At 39.2% G+C, this 19487-nt stretch overlaps 1 protein-coding gene across 10 annotated transcripts in view; it reads left to right on the forward strand.

Moving 5' to 3' along the window:
- Positions 1–14274, forward strand: part of PIK3CB (phosphatidylinositol-4,5-bisphosphate 3-kinase catalytic subunit beta) — a 104491-nt gene extending 90217 nt beyond the window's left edge. For all 10 annotated transcript variants that reach the window (XM_075099275.1, XM_075099271.1, XM_075099272.1 and 7 more), the window contains 7 exons: positions 568–677; positions 998–1076; positions 8570–8737; positions 9207–9330; positions 10395–10540; positions 12083–12215; positions 12727–14274. In XM_075099275.1, the coding sequence (XP_074955376.1) occupies positions 568–677; positions 998–1076; positions 8570–8737; positions 9207–9330; positions 10395–10540; positions 12083–12215; positions 12727–12864 (898 nt within the window). In that variant the 3' untranslated portion in view covers positions 12865–14274. The remainder of the gene's footprint in view (positions 1–567; positions 678–997; positions 1077–8569; positions 8738–9206; positions 9331–10394; positions 10541–12082; positions 12216–12726) is intronic.
- The last annotated feature ends 5213 nt before the right edge of the window (positions 14275–19487 follow it).

The following is a 19487-nucleotide window of genomic DNA, read 5'->3' on the forward strand; positions in this document are numbered from 1 at the left end:
TTTGGCTGTATGGTTCAGCAGATATGCTGTCATAGGGAACTTTTTCTATAGTGAGAGGAGGTCTGTTGGGAATCTTCCTAAGGTTAAGATATTGGTTAAGTTAGAAGATTTTTGTGATCCACCGTGAAACTTAATGGTCTCTTATTCAGTGCATTACCATAGCTAAATTAATTTAAATATAAACTTAAAAGTGGATTAGACTGCATTCCTGGCTTCTTTTTATAACAATAAGCACAAAAGCCATTAAAACTTTCACCAGCACTTTATATTTAAGTCTAAAAATTGATGGGAAAGGATATAAAGAGAACTATTTTCTCTGAAAATGCGGGTGCTTAATTTAAATGTTAGATACGTGTATGCCAGTCAGTATTGGATATGTTCCATCTGTAACAGATACGTTCATATCTTGGTAAGCGCTTATACTATAGTAGCAGAATGAAAGCAGAGGCAACATTTTAAGTACTTCCAAACTGCAAGTCAGTGTTCTGTTGTGTTTTGAACAATGTTTAGACCTTTTCAGCTGAACGATTCTTACTTGACTAAAACTTCTGTTGTATTATCTTCTAGTGTTGAAAAGTGTAGATATATGGATTCTAAAATGAAGCCTCTATGGATAGTATACAACAATAAAATGTTTGGAGGAGATCTTGTAGGGATCATCTTTAAAAATGGTGATGGTAAGCAATGCTAAAAATTCTAAATTTTCCCTTTTCCTTCTTCATTCCCACACTTGCGCTTAAGCTCTGTTGTTCTGTATTGCCATAATATAAACATGCTTTACTCTAACAATAGGAAACAAATGAAGCATCATCTTCTGAGTGGGTTTCAAAGTATAGATGTTATCAGTCATGATGACATAATTATGGTTAATCCCACGTCAGCCTTTAGGTTTGAGGAGTATTTTTACATACCTTTTTCTGAAGGCCTTAGAAACATTAGAAAATTAGTCTGCAACACACTGAGGAGTTGAAATAGCAGTTTCAACCTTTCGTTACAGATCTCCGACAGGACATGTTGACACTTCAGATTTTGCGTTTGATGGACATACTTTGGAAAGAAGCTGGTCTGGATCTCCGGTAAGGATCTCTTGAGGGCTAGTTTATTTGGGTGGAGAGTTCAGTTCTAGCAGTAAAGCTTTCCTGTATTTTAAATACCTTCCCTACTGTCCTCTTCCTAAACATCTGTATCAATGCCCAAAGGTTTCAATTGTCGTAGCCAAGGTGAACAGGCTATGAAAAGCAGTTACCCTAACAAATTAGGTGGCTTGTTGTATTTCATTCCATAGATGGGCCCATATTATGAAAGAATTTAGCCATGAGAAGGAATAATGATGAAATGAAGTAAACTTTGGGGATTTCCGTTTATTATCAAGCAGAATATTCTTCCTGGTGCACCATATCTCTTGTTGTTTATCCAAGTTGCCATGCTGATTATAAATTCCACTATTCTCTCATAATTTACTGTTTTCATCCTTTGAAAATAATCTAGATAAAAAGCATTGTATGAGGTTGGGAAACAATGCTTGAGTTAAGGGTCCAGCAAGCAGGTTTTGTGCCTTTTTTTGGTTTGTTTGTGTCTGGCCTTTCTAAACAGAGGTGTTTCATAAACTCATGTAACAAACGTACCTATTAATGGTCACTGGTTTTCCAGGCCTATTCAAAAGCAGGGACTTAGTGATTATGGGAATTGCAACTCTTAAGTTCTAATACACATGTGCAAGTGAGGTACAGCTGTAGAACACAGATCTGCGGGCCAAGAGTTAGCTGCTGAGGAGAGCTGCATCTGGAATACACCAACAAGATTCGTTAATAGTTAGAACTATTAACTAGAGGCCAAACCCTCTCTAGAAATTAGTCAGCTTTATGTACTGGTAATTTGAGGGTGGGGGAATAGGAGGCTTGAGGTTATTTGCAATAGAATGTCACTGTCTGGTTGAGAATTAACAGAACTGCGGAATGTACAAACACAGATTCTTCTTCTTAATATTTTCCCATTTCTCTTGGTCTTATTTCTTAAGGACATGTATGGCTTGTGCTGCCATGACCACAGATGAATATGCTACTGTCCAAATAAACTTTATATTTATGTTCTATTTCCTACAAACAGAGGAATGTCTGTCTTATATTAATTACATAACAGGCTTAATGAAGATTAAGGTCTTGGGAGAGAAGTTAGTTGCTTGTCCTTCTCTTCTAGAAGTGCTGCTGTACAAAGAAAATTATGATTGGGAACAGTCATTATGGATTTACCAAGGTTAAACCATGCCTAACTAATCCAATTGCCGCCTTTGAGGGAGGGAAAGGGTAGTGGATGTCCTTAGGGTGACTTCAGCAAGGCTTTTGAGTCTGACTCTCATAATATTCTTGCCTCTTGAGTTAGAATGTTACAGTCTGGATTTGTGGACAACTACATACTCTGCCTTGAGGTTGATGACAAGTGGATCATCACTGGAGTCTATACAGGGAATTTTTATATTCTTAGCTGTGTCAGTATCCTGTGGTGAAAGACTAGAAAAAGTGCTTCCATCTGTTTTGTGCTTACCACATGCACAGTCACTGCATGTTTTTGGTTGTGTTTTTGAATCATGATAAATAGTGGATAGTCATTCAAGAGTAAGACAAGTCTCTATAGTGAGATGAGGTTGACAGGAAAGGCAATATATTTAGATGTACTACTATATTGGGAAAGTAGTGTGTTGCAGCTTCCTTGAATTTTGCTTTTCAATGCCATTTCCATGAAGTAGATCTAACCAGCCATTTTAAAGTCAGTGGAGAAAAAGCATAATGTCCTAGTACATTTGTACTAAAGTACTAAAGCGGTTTTTATGGTATTGAACTCACCTGTATTTCATGCTAAAGCTTCCATTTCTGCTTGCTTTGGGCAGGTTTTGTGTGAGGTTGTAAACTTACAGTAGAAATGAAAACTCATAATTAAAGTATTCTGTTAGGGCAGAAATACTCCTTTTGATAAGAACCTTCTGATTTGCTCTGCTGCTCCTGTAAAGCCAGTCCTTTCAAAATGAAGTAATAATCCTTTACAAGATATCTTGAGTACAGGAGTTTCCAGCATTTGGAAGACTTGTTTCAGAATGAGGAGGAGCGCTGTGGGGCTTTCATTTATGTATTAGTTCATTAGTCAAGTGTCTGGGGCGATATCCCCTCCCATGTAAGCTAGTCACTTTTTAATCGGTTGTGTAAGTAGTGATGAACTCAACTAGATTTTGTAGTAGCTACTTTGTCTTCCTGCTGTGAGCGGTTCTCTTATTGCTGTTTACATCGAGACTTACAGTCACCGTGAACATCTTCAATGTACATTCTGAAGTCCCACTTTGCATTCTTTTCTTGATAAAACACCATTTGGGTGTCAGAAAACTTTTTTCAGACCAGAAATATCTTCGCCTCTTGCAAAGCAGTGTTCTTAACTTCATACACTTGATAGGATAAGCATGACTTCTTTGTAGGAATACTACAGTATCCCAAAGAGAAACCATGTCAGGCATTGGTCAGTGTTACCATATAACCCCCTAGTATGTGGGGAACTTTACCAGCCAAATATATGCACTAGTTTTTGCTAATATAATTCTCAAATTCTAATTTCTTTTTCTAAAAATAGTTCTAAAGAAGATACTGGGTGTCAAATTATTATAAACCATTCGGAGGCCATAAATTCGATTTTTGTATGCCTGTGAAAGGGCTGTAATCCTTTGTGTTTAATTTTTAAATGTTGTTTATAAGGATAGAAGTACTTATTTAAATATTACTTGAAATACTTCATTTAGATTCTTTGAGCTCATTTCAAATTTTTTGTGGTTCAAGCATAATAATGGGAGCTTCATAAGGCACATAACATCAGCATGCACAGAGAAGTAAAATTATAAACTTGTTACTTATGCTGCTTACGGAAAGATTCCGTTAAGTGAAGTATAGGATAAGGTAGGAATGTGAATAATAAATTGTTTCTGGAAGTGTATGTTTGTGATGAGGTGGCCGAGTGTGTGTTAAGTTGAACACTGATTTGAGGAAACTTTAGATAATTTATGTTATTATAAATAGACTGTGAGGAGACTGATCCAGCATTTAGGGGCAAGGACAACCTCTGGCAGCTGTGGAATCCCAGATGAGGCATTCTTTGGTTGCTGCCTTCCCAGAAGCTTAGTTTGTGGTTCCAGCCTGGGCCACACACGGTGCCTAGCAAACAGGAATAGTGATTAGGAGTCATCAAATATGCTTTTCCTGACTAACGCATTTTTCTAAGCTCAACAAAGGAAAACCAAAAAGTGGTTCTGGTGTCCAAGATTTTTCTTAAAACTCTCAGAAGAAAAAAAGTAGAAAGGGGAAGTTGCTAGTGAGAATTGAAGTTCTATAATTGGCCTCTCCCATTTATTTACTTAACTGGGAGCATCTTCCTTCCATTCATCCTCTCATAGTTATGATTACAAAGTAAAATTCTGGGATTGTGGCAGGGTTACAATTCTATGTCTGTCAAAGAGAGATTAACTGGGCAGTTGCAAAGGGAAGGCTCTGAAATGGCCTTAATTGAAAACAGAATTGGACAAAACAGCACTCCAAATGCCTGGAGTATGGGGACGCAGCTAAGAGGGTAAGAGTTTATGATCTCCATGTTTATGGTCTTCATGCCTCTCAGGAAGAGGCAACTCCAAAATCTATGAACTAACAGCAATGGTAATGAGTTCTGTTGCCTTGTTCATAAGTCCGAACTTGCTGGCTTGCTGCTTTTTGCTTGGGTAAGAGGCGTGGTGTCAGGCATAGAAGTAGTGTCAGAGACATCTGCTTTCCTGAAAAATGCAACTCCATACTAGTGAGCGGAGTCTTTTCTTCTTGCCCTGTATCATCCTTCGAGGCTTTGGTTTCCCTGAAGCTGTTGCTTCCCTTTTTCCTTATGTGGATGCATAATGGATTTTGCGCTTTTAAACTTTTTGCTACTACAGAAAGTCCGATAACTCCATTCAGGTAAAAGCAGGGCTTCTCACTTGTTTCACCAGTGTAAGAGCAGAAGCACTTGCTGTCTGCCTGTCTTGTCTAATCAATATCTTGCCACGAGCAAATTTTGCAGCTTCTATGAAGCATGGATCAAATGGCAACCAATATGCTGCTATTGAGGAGTTTGGGATAGGATCAGTTTCCTTAAAATGGCACTGCAATCCGCAGTCAGTTATTTAGTAGTAATTTAAAATGAAATGTTAGCCCAGTCTATGCCTAAAGCAAGCATGATATTCCCAGTGGGATTTCTCAGCTCTGGAAAGGAACACCGTATATATATTGGTTTTGAGATCTTCAAAGCTGAAGAAGGAGAAAGGGAGATTTGTTTATTTTTTTGTTTGTTTAACTGTCAGCTAATTTGTCACATGGGTAAACTGGCCTCTTTCACACATGGTGCGTTTTGTTGTCTAGGTTCCTATGTGTGCGTTCTGACTACATACCAGAAAAAGACCAGGGTTTGTATCAGAAAAGGAAATACGTGTACGCAGGAGGATGCAACAGTGTACTCCAGTAGGCCCTTCATCCTGGGCTATCACTGGGTGGACCTCAGAGTGTGCAACCGAATAGAACTTTGGATGTCAATTGCATCTGCTTCTCAGTACAGACCCAACCATTAGACAGCAAAGACCATCACCCCAGACGAACGTTGCTCTGTCATTTACGGAAGTCTGGCTCAGAGAGAGTTTACCTTAGACATCAGTCAGCCAAGTACCAGAGAGAAATGAGAAAACCAGAAAAGCATATTCTTTAATTAAACCCCATACCTAGTTATTTCTAAGACAAACTATTACCTGAAAATTGAGCTATACCTGAAAATTAACTCAACGGTGGAAATAGTTGGCCTAAGACATTAGTAAGTATGAGCAGCCAAACTTCCTCAGTTCTTCCTGTAGTTTATCTCCAGTTGTTTCTTGTACTTTAAATACGGGCAACTATGGAACAAACGTATTAAGTTAAATGGTATTTATATTCAGGTTGCATCTGCAGAGTGGCAAGATGAGACTTTCAGAGGTTCAACCCCCCTGAAAAGTTATAACTCTTCAAGTTATTTTGCTTTAAAAAATTCTACATCTGAAGTCATGTATGGGCATACTTATAGTAGATTACATAACTTTCTATTATTCTTATGAGGAATGTTTCAATATTACAAATACATGTCACAGCAGAGGAACATCTGTCCTCTCAAGTATGCTGTGGGGTCTGTGGTGTTGTACCTCTTACTTTTTGATGTAAGGATTTCCTTATTTCCACTGTTCTACCTATATTACAGCACTGAAATTGTGTTAAGGGAGAAATTAGTGAAGTAACAGAGCAACAGAAAATCCTAAGTTTGAGGAGCCTGATCTATATTGAGTGACCTTTGCTGTGGTAAATTGTCCTTAAAGTATTTAGTAGTTGGTTACTTTTTGGACAGGTAGAGGGAGTTCTCCAAACTACTTTTTCACTTCACTGTCTATGTATAGTGAGTTTTCATTTTCACCTCCCTTAATATGTGTGAAGTCTGATGGTAAGCAGCTGTGTATGAATTAAATCAGAGTTCACAAGCATATTGAAAAATATATTTGTTACAAGTCTAAAGAATGTCACTGATCAGGTCATTGGACCTGAAGTTACAGAGAATGTGTTGGTAAATTACCAGACCTTGGTGCTGTATTGGGAAAGATGCTGCTTTGGAGAATTAAACTCTTGAAATAAAGAACAGTATTAAATGGAGTGAAGAAGAAAATTTTCTGTCCTGCCCAGGATTGCTGTATTGATCTGTCTGTGGTCTTTACTGGCATTAAAAAGCAGGGAGCATATCCTGCTGACAGATGTTGAAGTAAGAAAGACCAGGATAAGATGGAAAGGGCCCGGAGGATTTGTCCCTAACTTGACTCCTGTCAAACTGTCTCTCTGACAAGGATGTTTTTTCCACCAGTTGTAAGCACACAGTCCTCAAGGGGCTGAATGCTTTCATCATTGCTTGCTTTTGAAGGGGAAATTGTTGGACATGTGCCCGGTTAAGCTGCAAGTAGGGTGGGTTGAAATGCCATGGAAGAAGGCCAGCGTGCACTTTAACCTGGTAATATTCGGCTTACATTTGTCATGTCGTGATAAGGATGGGCAGTGCTTCCTTGTATCATGAATGCTGGTATTTGGTAATTACAGATACCCTTCTGCTTATTGTGAGAGAACTCTGGTCTAGAGAGTTGGGGTTTTTAATTAGGAAATAGAACAGAAATGGGAAGACGGTTCCAAATCTGCACTTCTTTGTTTTGAAGTTGGGTGTTCTCTAAATACCCTGTTCAATCCAGTTTTTGGTTCCCTTTGTTGCCAGTAGGGAAGAATCCCCAACTCTATAATTAATAGTACTTGTGCCACTTCAGTTGTGTGCTGTCACCAAGGTAGAGAAACTGCTCAGTTATCTAATAGCTGTTATGCCAAAAAGTTCCAATTAATTTCATCTGAAATTTTTTTTTCTTCTATGGCTTGGGATAATAGGCTGTGTCAGTCAAGTGATGTGATTCTGCTTTGTAGCAATCAAACTTAATATCTGTTTTATATATAAATACTGATGACAACCCCACTAACAGTTTATTTTCCTTCTCCATATATATACACACACATAAAAATTTTAGTATGTCCTGCAATTTTTTTATGCAGCTTTAAGTTAGTGAGCGCTAGCCTATAGTTTGTGTACTGCAGTTAGATTTGCGTGGCCATCCATTCTTTTGTACATGGATCCACAGCCAGACCAGAGATAATATTCTTGACCTGAGATACCTTAGCATGAGAGCAGACACCTCAATTTGTGATGCAGTACCTTTGAAGAGTTTGCTTTACATTTCCATTGCATACATTGAGCTCCCATCGAAGTTGCCATTCTGTTTAGCATTGTAAGCGTCTGGAGTGAGGAAATGTTTTGGAAAAATACACTTACCTATTTAGACACATCTCCTGGATTCATATCTTCATCTGTGTCTTATCTTAATGCAATGATATTGTTGTAGATATTTTTACTAGGTGTAGTATATGAATGGACAGGAATATTCTTGCATATCAGGTGGGTTAAAAGATGTTTTCCTGGTTTTCATTAGGTTTCTATGCTTAAAATTACCAACAGTTGGAAAATAATATGTTTATATTTAAAACAATTTCTAGCATTTTAGGTTGAAATAGGAATAATGGGGGAAAAAGGATAAGATCCTCTTTTTCCATTTACGCAAATAATTTAGTCTAGAAGGAACATGAGTGTAACTTACTGTCTGTTAAGTCAGTAAATTAACAAATGAAAATAAAGGGCTCCCTCTATGGTTTCTCCTATAAAATTACAAGTAATTGTGTTCCCTAGTAAAAGGGAATAATTAGGGTTGCTTATAACTTCTTTTTTTACATATATGTATGTAATAGGAAAAATTAATGTTATAAATGTGTTGCTACTATTAACTTTTCAAGCAATATCTGTACGTTAACCTTTGAGAGTTCAATGTTCAAGTTAGTGTGAGTATTCAGGCCTCTCAAAATATTGATATTTTAAAGAAGCTTTCTTACTATTTTTGTTGTCAACGTGAATCTGTGTTTTGTTTCAGGATATTGCCGTATGGCTGTTTAGCAACTGGAGATCACTCTGGCCTTATTGAGGCTGTTTCTAGTTCAGAAACCATTGCTGACATTCAGTTAAATAGTAGCAATGTTGCTGCTACTGCTGCCTTCAACAAAGATGCTCTCTTGAACTGGCTGAAGGAATGCAATTTAGGGTAATTTCTACAGTTATTTTGTCATCTGTAGTGTAAGCTTCGAAATTCCTGTAAGTTTCTGTTTCACTACTGAGGAATGCGTGGCTCTTCTGGCAGGTTTGTTACTACTTATTTTTCTAGTATATCAAATCCTGACTCAGATTCACGGTGCCCTTGGAATTCAAACAACATGTGAATGACATTTGCAGCATTTTGACAGCATGAAGTTAGTACGTTTTATACTAGATTTGGCAAGACAAACCAACCCAAGAAAACAACGTAGGTCTCAAGTCTTGATGTTGTTGCATTTCATAGTACTTGCATTTCTCCTATTCTTCATAGCCACAGTTTACAGTATTTTCTCTCAAATAAGGCTAGTTTTACAGCATCCTAATGGGCTTCTGATTTTCAAAAGCAATCCTTTTTAAGGTCAAGGCATGATACGAACTACCAGTAGTATGCACTAATATTGGTTGTCTATGTGTTTCAGAGATGATTTGGATCGAGCCATTGAAGAGTTTACTCTGTCTTGTGCTGGCTACTGTGTAGCTACTTACGTATTGGGGATTGGTGACAGACACAGTGACAATATCATGGTCAGAAAAAATGGTCAGGTAAATATATCGCAGAGGCAGAATAACTACGGTAACTCTGTTGTGCAAGAATTATCTTGAGAACTTTTCTTTAGTGTATTAGTAAAATTAAGTGCCCACATAGGTAGAACTGAAGTCATTGTTTACTGAGAATTGAAGAGAGCTTCAAAGACAGGAAATGTGAGACTAGTGGAAGGACCGACCAACACCTGGTTACTAACCAATTCCATATCAAGTGAGGCTGTTCTGTAGAACTTTTTCAAAGCATCCAAAAGGCCTGTTAATGGTTCAGATTAATTGAAGAAAAGTAGTTTTAGAGTATGTTGCAAAAGACAACCCTTAAATACATGAATTGCAGTTTTGAGCAGTGTGGTTTTCCTGAAGTTAGTCTCTCTAGCCCACCTCAGCAGAAATTTTCCATGTGGAACTCAGTACCAGCGTAATGCTGTGACTATAAGTCTCCAAACCTTGAACCTCAGTAAACTCTTAAAAATATTTTTTCCTGTTTAGTTGTTACTTTCTGCTGTAACTTGTCTGATTTTATTTAAATTATTCTGCCTGTAAAACTAGCACAAGTTATAAAAGAATATCGTAAATGTCTATAAAACTCTCACTTTTAAGTTGTTACCTAGTAGAACAAAGCTGAAATGTCTTCATTTTTGATTCTAAAATGGGAGAACTGTCACAGGTTCCTTGATTAATGTAAGTTCTACTAGCTTTGCTCCTGATTTCATGTAGGAAGCTCTTGGATATGATGATGTGGAGCTTCACGGGCTCATCATTGGGCTCATTTTTCTATCTGCTATTCCCAACAAGAGGTCTGCTGGCAGGCATCAGAAGCTTAAAACTGAATTTCTTTTGCACACTGCTTTGTAGCAGTAGACGCTCATAAGAGTGTGGATGTTATCACTGATACTAAATATATCTTGAAACATCTTGAAACTAAATACTCCCAAAGGGTTGAAACCATGGGCTATGGAGAGTAGCCTTATGAGTTCACTGTTCTTGATACCAGCATTCTGTAGAGATAGTAGTAAAGTGAAATATTTCACTGGAGGAATTAATTTTCACTTCTGTGTTTTTAGCTCTTTCATATAGATTTTGGGCATATTCTTGGAAACTTCAAGTCCAAGTTTGGAATTAAAAGGGAACGGGTACCTTTCATACTCACCTATGATTTCATTCATGTTATTCAACAAGGAAAAACAGGGAACACAGAAAAATTTGGTCGGTAAGTATTATTTTAATGTCTTCCATTTGTAACTGAGATGATCTCTGGTGATAATTTCTAGCCCACCAGGAACCTATCTGGGTTTGGTTTGCTCATTTGTACTTGTGAGGAAGTGTGCTAACATGCATTTACAATACTATCTACTTCTCCACCTGAGCTAGAGTGTATATACACAAATTACTTCATACATCAGAAACTGCAGCTCTGCAGTGGAAAGGCACAGTTCCTTTTTATCTCCTCCAGCAGGAGATGGCAGATTCTCCTGGGCTCGGCTTTTCTTACCTTCAGCAGCACTGGCACTAGGGAGGGATCCCACAGACTGCTGGTCAAGCAAGATGAAGCACTGGCCTTAACACCAGGCGCTCTTTCTGTCCATCAGTGCACATTTAGTGTGCTACCCAATCATGGATTTAGTTGGATGCTTAGGCATATACAGCCAAGTGCTCATAATCCAACACTTCTGCATGTCCTTTCCCATCTTGGGTTAGAGAGCTACAATGGAGCACAAAAGCACATGACAAGGGAAAACTACCCTCTGTGATCCCACTTGTTAAGGCAGATTTTTCTTTTTCCCTTCTGTATCCTTCTCACCAACTGACAGGAGGGTCATTCTGGATGTTCTGCTCTCCATTTGCTAACAGTTTTCATGGGAAGAATTATTTGACAGAGATATTAAATTAAGTACTTACGTATGGCTTGACAAATCTTACGGCTACTTCTGGTAGAAGAAGCTATACAAGTATTTGTAATGGTGTGTCTAGGAAGAATGGAAAACAACTACCAGTGACCTGTGTGCCTCCTGGAGAGTGAGCAAATCAATCTGTAGCTCCATTTTTAAAATCATAAAGTGAAGGCTATTAGGTGGCTGTGCTATTGCAAGAGCTGTGGAATCTGGAGTACTTCAAATGGCAGTAGGATTCCATTTTTGCTTGAAAAATGCCTCAGAAGATAATTTATTCTTTGAAGTATAACTTGTCATCTTAGGCTGAAGGGGACTTCCGGTTTCCTGCAGAAAGTAACAGATTAGACACTGGGCAGTGGCAAGTTTGGGGACATTGAGCAAGTCCTTGGGTCTCTGCATGATGGGTCTTTATGCCAGATTTGGCGCTCAGTTCAATTTTGACTATGTTTGCAGGAAGGAAGTCCCTACCAATCCAATGTCTCTGTAAGGTAATGCTATAGAATGTTTGTTTTGCCACTGTAGGCCCAGAGCATGTCATCTAACATTCTCAGGGAGATGGGACACTGGCATTACCTTTTGGCATTTTTTGCTCTTCCTGAACAATAGTGCTTTTGCCTTTTTTTAAAAAACAAAACACAACCTTTTGGTCTTTTGTACCAATGTTTTAAGGGTATGGGATATTTTTGTGGGAGTGCGTTGGAGTTTCTGTAAACATCTCTGTTGTCCTTTCTGTTACTGTGTTCCTACAATACATGTGTTAGGCCAGATAACAACTTTTGGAAATCACTACGTACATTTGTTAACTGTGTAAGTGCTCACATGTTGTCTTCAATGTATGTGCTTTGTGGTTGAACATGAAGGTTCCGCCAGTATTGTGAAGAAGCATACTTGATTCTGCGAAAACATGGAAACCTATTTATTACGCTCTTTGCACTGATGTTAACTGCAGGGCTTCCAGAGCTAACCTCTGTCAAGGATATCCAGTATCTCAAGGTAAAGTAAGATCTACAGCTCAGCAGGGCTTAGCATTTTTCTAGTATGTGAATTTTGATTCTAAGATTAATACGTTCTAATTGTTTTCCAGTTCTCTCAAAATTCCACGTAGCTCTCAAAGCTTTCTGTTTTGGCTATATAGACCAAGATCTGTAGTCAGTCCTGGCAGTCAAAGGAAACTATGAATATACATTCCTCTCAACCATTCTGTAATGAGTTCAGCATCCCTGCATCTTGTATGTAGTCATTTCAGGGTGTTTTATGGCTTGGCTCATGCACAGGCATAGACCTGTAAAGGTGAAAATCATTTGCTTAAGTCTTCCTTAGTTTAATCTTTAAACCCAGAAAATACCACTGACCTATTGCTCAATGAATAATAGGTGAAAAAGTGTCGAAACGGGGGGGGGGGGGGGGGGGGGGGAAACCTGGTGTGGTTTGTGTTGAAAGGTGAAGGAGGCCTTAACTGTGATTTTTAAAATTCCTAACAGTACTTGTTTTCCTGTCGTCTTAGGACTCTCTTGCCCTAGGGAAGAGTGAGGAAGAAGCACTAAAACAATTTAAGCAAAAGTTTGATGAAGCACTCCGGGAGAGTTGGACTACTAAAGTGAACTGGATGGCTCACACTGTTCGGAAAGATTACAGATCGTAGAAGACTTTTGCATTTGCACTAAGCTGAATGTTACCTTGATAAGTGTTTTTAAAGGGCATCTGTAGTATGGACCAACAAAACTTATTTTAAAAAAGAAAGAAAACAAAACAACAACAAAAAGAAATGGGCTGAAATAATTCCTGAGTCTTTTGCACTCTGCTTCTGAATGCTTGATTCCATGACTGTCTCAACAAATAGTGAACATCCTGGATAATCAGTTCCTGCTGACTTTGCACGCTGAGAGCTACTAGGCATTTTTAAAAATTCTTTGGTACTTTATGGAGGTGTAAATATTTGTTTTTACATGTTAGGGTAATGTACTCTAACATACTCAGGAGGTTTGAAGACCTCTGACAGAACTATTCTTTGTTTAAAGTTGGGACTTGAAGAGTAAATTTTTTTTAATATCCTAATTTGGCTAAAATTGACTGTATTGTGTATATTTTTCATATGAACTCTGCCTTGCTGGCACAGATGCATTAATTCTACTGTAAATAGGAACCACAGTGTCAGTGTACTGCAGGCAGCTGCTTTATGCCTTGTACTGCTCCCAAAAGCAGAGTAGCTGTTTGTAAGGTGGAGGTGGGTGGGTGGGGAGAGGAGGGAGGGGGAGAGACCTTTGAAAATGATGCAGCATCCAGATGTTGATGTTCAGGGTTGCACAATTTTGTTCCCCTAACATAACGCACATGAAGAAGCCCTTCGGTAAGAGGAAAGTCAGGCCAATTCCAAATATGTCTGAGAATCCCTTACTGGTAATGGTCTCCCATTCCACCTCTGGGGCTTTGTTTTCAACTCCTTAAGAGGCACATTTATTTCAGGTTCAGCAAGAAGCTCCCTACAGCCTTACATTGAAATTTGTATCTTGGATTAGTTGTGCCATGCAAATGTACTGACTTATCGATGGAAAATTTTCATTAAATGTACTACACGTAGTGATTTTTAGAGTGTACATACCAAAAAACCCAAATGTTTGGAAAAGCAAGTGTTTATGGAAAAAGATCATTCCATAAAACACCAATGAGAAGTCATTAATCTTTTCTTTCTGTATTTATTAAAACCTTGCAGTAATGTCGCTTTGCCAAGATATATATGTTGAAGATTGTTGCTGAAGAAACTGGATTTGTTCTAATTTATTTAGTGAGGTACCAGGCTTCTAGGTGCTTAAATGGAGAGCAAATTTGTAACGTGCAATAGGGAACTGCTGGTTAAAAGATGTAACATACTGTTTCTGAACATCAGCAAGGTAGACTTTAACTACTGCTTGTTCTCCAAGGAACACTGGTAGCTCTCCATTCTGTTGACTTTTGAAAAATAATTAAATATATATTTACTTTTTGACTAAACAGTTGTTTTGCATAGAAATATTCTTTAGGAATTTAATTAAAGGTGATTTTACTTTGAGAGTGATTTTATTATTTTTTTATTGTTGGGGGTTTTGCGGTTTCTTTTAAAGATCAAGAACCTCTCTGGAGGCATGATAGCATTTAAGTAGTGTTTTGATTCTCTTATCCTCACCCTTCGGGTTAATCTGTCTGAAAAGACCTCTGCTTCTAGAATATTGTAAAAGTAACAAGTGGTTTGGTTTTGGTGGCTTTATTTTTTATAAATATAATGTAGTGTCATTTAAAGTGTACCACGTCTCCCTTTAAAATTTTTTTTTTTATTTTTTAAAGCAGATGGGAGGAAGAGTAAAAAGCTACTTTTCTCAGAGTTGTTACCTACAACAGAGTTATGTCATCCTTGGCTAATTCATAGTGTATAAATTTGCATAAGTAGCCATTGCTGGACATGTTGTATTTTCCTCTGAGACAGAGTACTCGGACATCTCTGGTCTGTTGCAGTGCTGAGGGAGATGTAACTTTTCCCAGAACTTGAGACAAAGTTGGCAAGTTCACCTTGGCTGCATGGGGCTGGTGTGCAAGGTATGATTGGAATCTTTATATCCGTAGCTAAAAAGGCAAGTCAGTTATGTCCTCCACCCCAGGCTTCTTGTGAGGCTTTGAACAAGTCTCAAGTCTGACCTTAGATTCCCATCTACAAAATGGAGGAAGTAGCACTGACCTCCAGATGCATAAACACCTTCCCTCAGTTACTACCAAGATATTGCACAGAGTAAAGAAGTTTTGTGTTGTGAGATTTATTTTTTTTTCACTTTACTGCAGGTTATAAAAGTACTTAAGGCAGGCAATGTGATTTCCTCACCCGCTTCCTTGAGATAGCTAGTATTTAGAGGTGATTAGGATATACTAGTTCTGGTCGGTATTTGTATTGGTTATTTGCCCTTGAATGGGGCACGTTCCATTTGGTTGTCTCTATTGTCGCTACTTCCACTCTTGGCTATTTGTTCACAAGAACGGGGAAAGTAAGTTACAGGCTTGTTAAATGGTGTATTTTCATGTTTGGCAGCAAAAGAAAATGATGCATTTTCCTCACGTAAGTTGACCTTACTTGGTCTTCAGATAGCTGAGAGGATAGCACACCTCACATGACTGCTTTTCCAGTTTGACATCTCAGGGATGACCCTTACATGGAGGTCGCCTAGGTTAATTTTGTGATACCTTCATGTTAAATTTTGAGTGGAGCACTGGTTTGCTGATTTGTGTTAGTAAATAGATCACCACTTTCCCTGGGTTTCCATCACCCATGCTACAGCTTGTGGCATCCAGGTTTTCATTCTGAATAGAAAATAAATAAATAATGAGATGAACTGCTTTGTGAAAAGTAGGAGGAGAGGCAGCCTGTCCTCCATGTGGTGTGTCATCCAAGAGGAGAATGCTGGAATTTGGTCACGTCAGGCCATTCGTTATTTCTGTACTTACCTCCCAATATCTAGCTCTGGTGCTAAAATGGTAGGTTAATTTGGGCTGAGCGGGATCATATTTTTCTCTTTTCCTGAGGCATTATTTTAGACCGTTTGCAGAATTCAGAAGGCATCAAAGGTCAGATTCTAGAGAGTTTAAATATTTTGTTGGTAACAGTGAGCAGAAACATAACCTTTTTAAATGTGGATGCTTTGGAAAGGATATAGCTTTATGCAGCTGTAGAAAATAAAAGTAAGCTACGACTTTGGTGTGCAACACCTCCAGTTCAGATGGCCTCATGTTCATTACTTTTCTCCAAGTCTACTTGTGATCTGGTGTGCCCATTTTCACTGGAAAAATGACCTCTCTTAAACCAACTCTGCTTCTCAAGGCCTTCGCTGTATCTGACGGGGGAAAAGATACCTAGACTGCTTTAAAAACAGCAACTGAAACTGGGTTTGTCATATGGAAATTGTATAAATTTGTTCTGTTTTTCTTTCGACTGTGTGATTACTTGATGGGTGCTTTCTTGTGTCTTTTGATTTGTGACAAATGGTGACAACTGCGGCTGTTACACTCCTGCTTGTCCTGTATTTGACTCCAAGGAAGGAGCCCCATGGATGTGCCCCTCACCAGCAGAGATGCTTCCTTTCCCTTTTATGCTTGTATTGGTTTTATTGACAGTGGTGTGTTGATTGTTAAGTCATTCTCGTTCTAGCAAATGCCTTTGACAGAGCCTATTCGTATATTTAATATAATAGAGTCCAGTATTCCTCTTTAATTTCCTAGAGCTATTGAAATCGGGTAATTAAATAGTACCGGCTCTTAATAATTAATGTGTCAGGCTATGATCACAGCTTTATTCTTTAGGAATAATTTCAAGCCTAAATCTTTTAAGTATGTAATCAGTATTTCTTTTATTACTCTTTCACAATATATCTATTAATGTAATTATGTATCTGAGCTGGCTTTAAAATCTAAAACTGAAATCCTGTGCTCACATAATGCATTCCAGTTTTTGGCAAGTTTTCTTAGAATAATTTAGAAAATAACTTGTCTGGCATAAATCTGCTGAGAGATGAGGGAGCAGAGCTGTCTTGATGGAAAGCAGGTTTTAGTAGGCGCTGCCGTACGAAATGGCAATGCTTCATTGCTGTTGGACGTCACAGTTTACCTATGGCTGTGGGGTTTCTTAATGGACAAATGTGCCTCGTTCTGGCTTGGCTCACAAGATAGAAGTCAGACTAAGCTCAAGGTCATGGTTTTATTGCTTGACCACAATACCGCACTGACTACTGTTGCCAGTGCAAAACCGTTTTGTTTGAGGCACATCTGTCTGCCACTGGCTGTTGGTGGATATAGTCTAGGCATAAGGTGAAATTATTTCTGTAATGGGAATATCTTTGCAAATCAGTCACAGATCATAATCATAAAATCTCAAGTGATTAAATGGATGTAGGAACTGCTGATCTTTCATATTTTGGCATGTCAGTTCAGAAGGCTCACTTTGCCTTTCCTTAGCAAGTCTGTTTAAATGGTGTGGATGCGAAAGCTTCCTCTGACATCTTCTGTGGCAACAGCATGTGTAACCTCATGCCCATGTGGGTCACTGGCTTAGGGGGCACAGCTAAATATCCCTTAGCCCCAGGGCTGGGGAGTCAGCAGAGCTGGATTTTCTAACATTTCCATGGGGACACAGGGGACTTCATGTAAACCTGAGTGTGTGGAAGGATCAAACATGGTCTTAGGAGCATGCAGTACCAAGCAGGTCTCTGAAGCAGATTTCAGTAGCCAATCCAGGAAAGGTGAAGTAATTTAACAGCTAATGTTACTGAGGAGTTGAGAACCGTGCTGCTCATGCTACCTCATTGCATAACAACAGTCTTGTAGTACTCTTCCCGAGCATGGCGTCATGACTGATCAAGAAGAGGGCATGTGTTTCCACCAATGCTGGTCAGGGAATTTATTTGCCCTGCTCATATTGCTAGCTGTTCTTCAAACAGCGTAGCAAAATAGCATTAACTGTTGGTGGAGTGAGGAGAAGAGAAAGTTTTTTCCTTTAATGAGCTGAGTTTGCGTACTATTACTTGGATGCCTTTCCAACCCCATAGCCCCCATGAGGAACTTGCTGTCTGTCCTCTAGCAAACCACACGGGAAAATTCTACCCATCAGATGCTGATAAATCCTTACTTCTTATGTCACCTCTAGAACATTTGGCTAAAAGCTGGCTCAACTATGTAACCTATTTTAACAGGTTTTACTATATTGGACTATCAGATTTAAAATAATGCTGCTGTGATGAGGTAGTCCTTCATCCTTTCAGTCTGTCACCTTGCTTTTCAGCAGGTGATTATCTGGAGAAGTTTCCCCTGGGATTGCTGATGGAGAGGGATGGGGATGAATGGATATTGCTTATTTAACAGCGTGACTTTTTCTTGGGAAGCCTGTGAAGGATCATAGTTAAGAATAGCAGTCACAGAGAAATGTAAAAGGTTCATTCTGATTTGCCAGGCATCATCGGGCTTTTATGAAACAAATGAGCAGAAACGACAATCAAGCACCATGGAAACATTGTTTCTGAGAGATTACAACCCTTATAGCACGGGGATGTTTGTCAGATCTAAATCTTGGCTTTAGGAGTCTACATTTGGGCAGCAAGGCTGGGCTCTTGCTGGGAGTGCCCGGAACCACCAAAGTCTGGGCAGAAGTGAGGAACCTGGTAGTCGCTCACTCCTATTTTGAATCTTGCCTAAGTTTTTCTCCCGCATGGCCCTCGCCTTGTGAGCATTCTCTGGATGTGCATTTGTGATCTGACCAGCTGTACGACACCGGCAAAGCAGCTTGTTCTAGTTTCTGAAAGTGTCTCTTTACCTCCTTTGCATAGGGAGCATCGAGTGTTTGTTTGACATATCGCAAGGGGGGCTGAGCAGTATTGCGGAGGGTACTCTGGAGTGTGGGAATGCTGTATACATGGCTCTGAATTCCTCCTGTTGAAACTGTTTCCTGGGGAGGGGCAGGGACCAACACAAGAATGGATGACATATCTCAGTTAAAGTACTCCCTAGGGATAGAGAAGAAAAAACTGGATTCCAGTCCCCTTACCAAACATTCATTGGAACAAAAACGGAACAGCTTCAGAAAGGGAGCAGGAAGGAGAGTGAGTCCTTTCCCCTATAGACTGGTGGCTTGGGAACTTTGGAAGAGGAGTGATGGAACAGGTCCAAACTTCCCAGCCCATGTTCTGTCTGCTTGGCTGAATAAAAGAACCCTTAATATTAATGGCTATGTGAGACGAAGTCTGTTTAGCCCATTCACTACCAAATAGCGAGGAATTCATCTTGCATATCAAGTTGTGCCACTTGGTGTGAGATTAAAAGATACGTGCTGCTAGGCCTGGGGTAGTCTGCTCCAGAGGCTACTTCCACCCTTAACCTGTATTTATGAATTCCATAAAGGTCAATAGCCCTTGCGCATGCCTGGACCTCAGTGCCACCCGCCGCTGGTCACCGTGCTGCTCTCCTGATCGTCACTGGGCAAGTCCTTCCACGCACTGCAAAGGGAGCAGAGACAGACAACTCAAGGTGTGGCTTCCACTGGTATGCTTAAACTTTGAATACTGTTTTATTTGGTGCGGTACTATACAGATCTTAAACACAAGTCTTAAATACTTTGTGAGTTGTGATCGTTATCGCTTCTTTTAAGGAGAGGTGCAGGATCGTGTTAGGAGTTGAAAGTCTGTAAAACTTCAGAAATTCTAGAAGGGAGTTTGAATGTGATGTGCAGTTCTTGTGGCCAGGATAGTCTTTAGAAGCACCTTT

The sequence above is a fragment of the Phalacrocorax aristotelis genome, chromosome 7, assembly GCF_949628215.1.
Source record: "Phalacrocorax aristotelis chromosome 7, bGulAri2.1, whole genome shotgun sequence".
In the NCBI taxonomy this organism is placed as follows: Eukaryota; Metazoa; Chordata; class Aves; order Suliformes; family Phalacrocoracidae; genus Phalacrocorax; species Phalacrocorax aristotelis.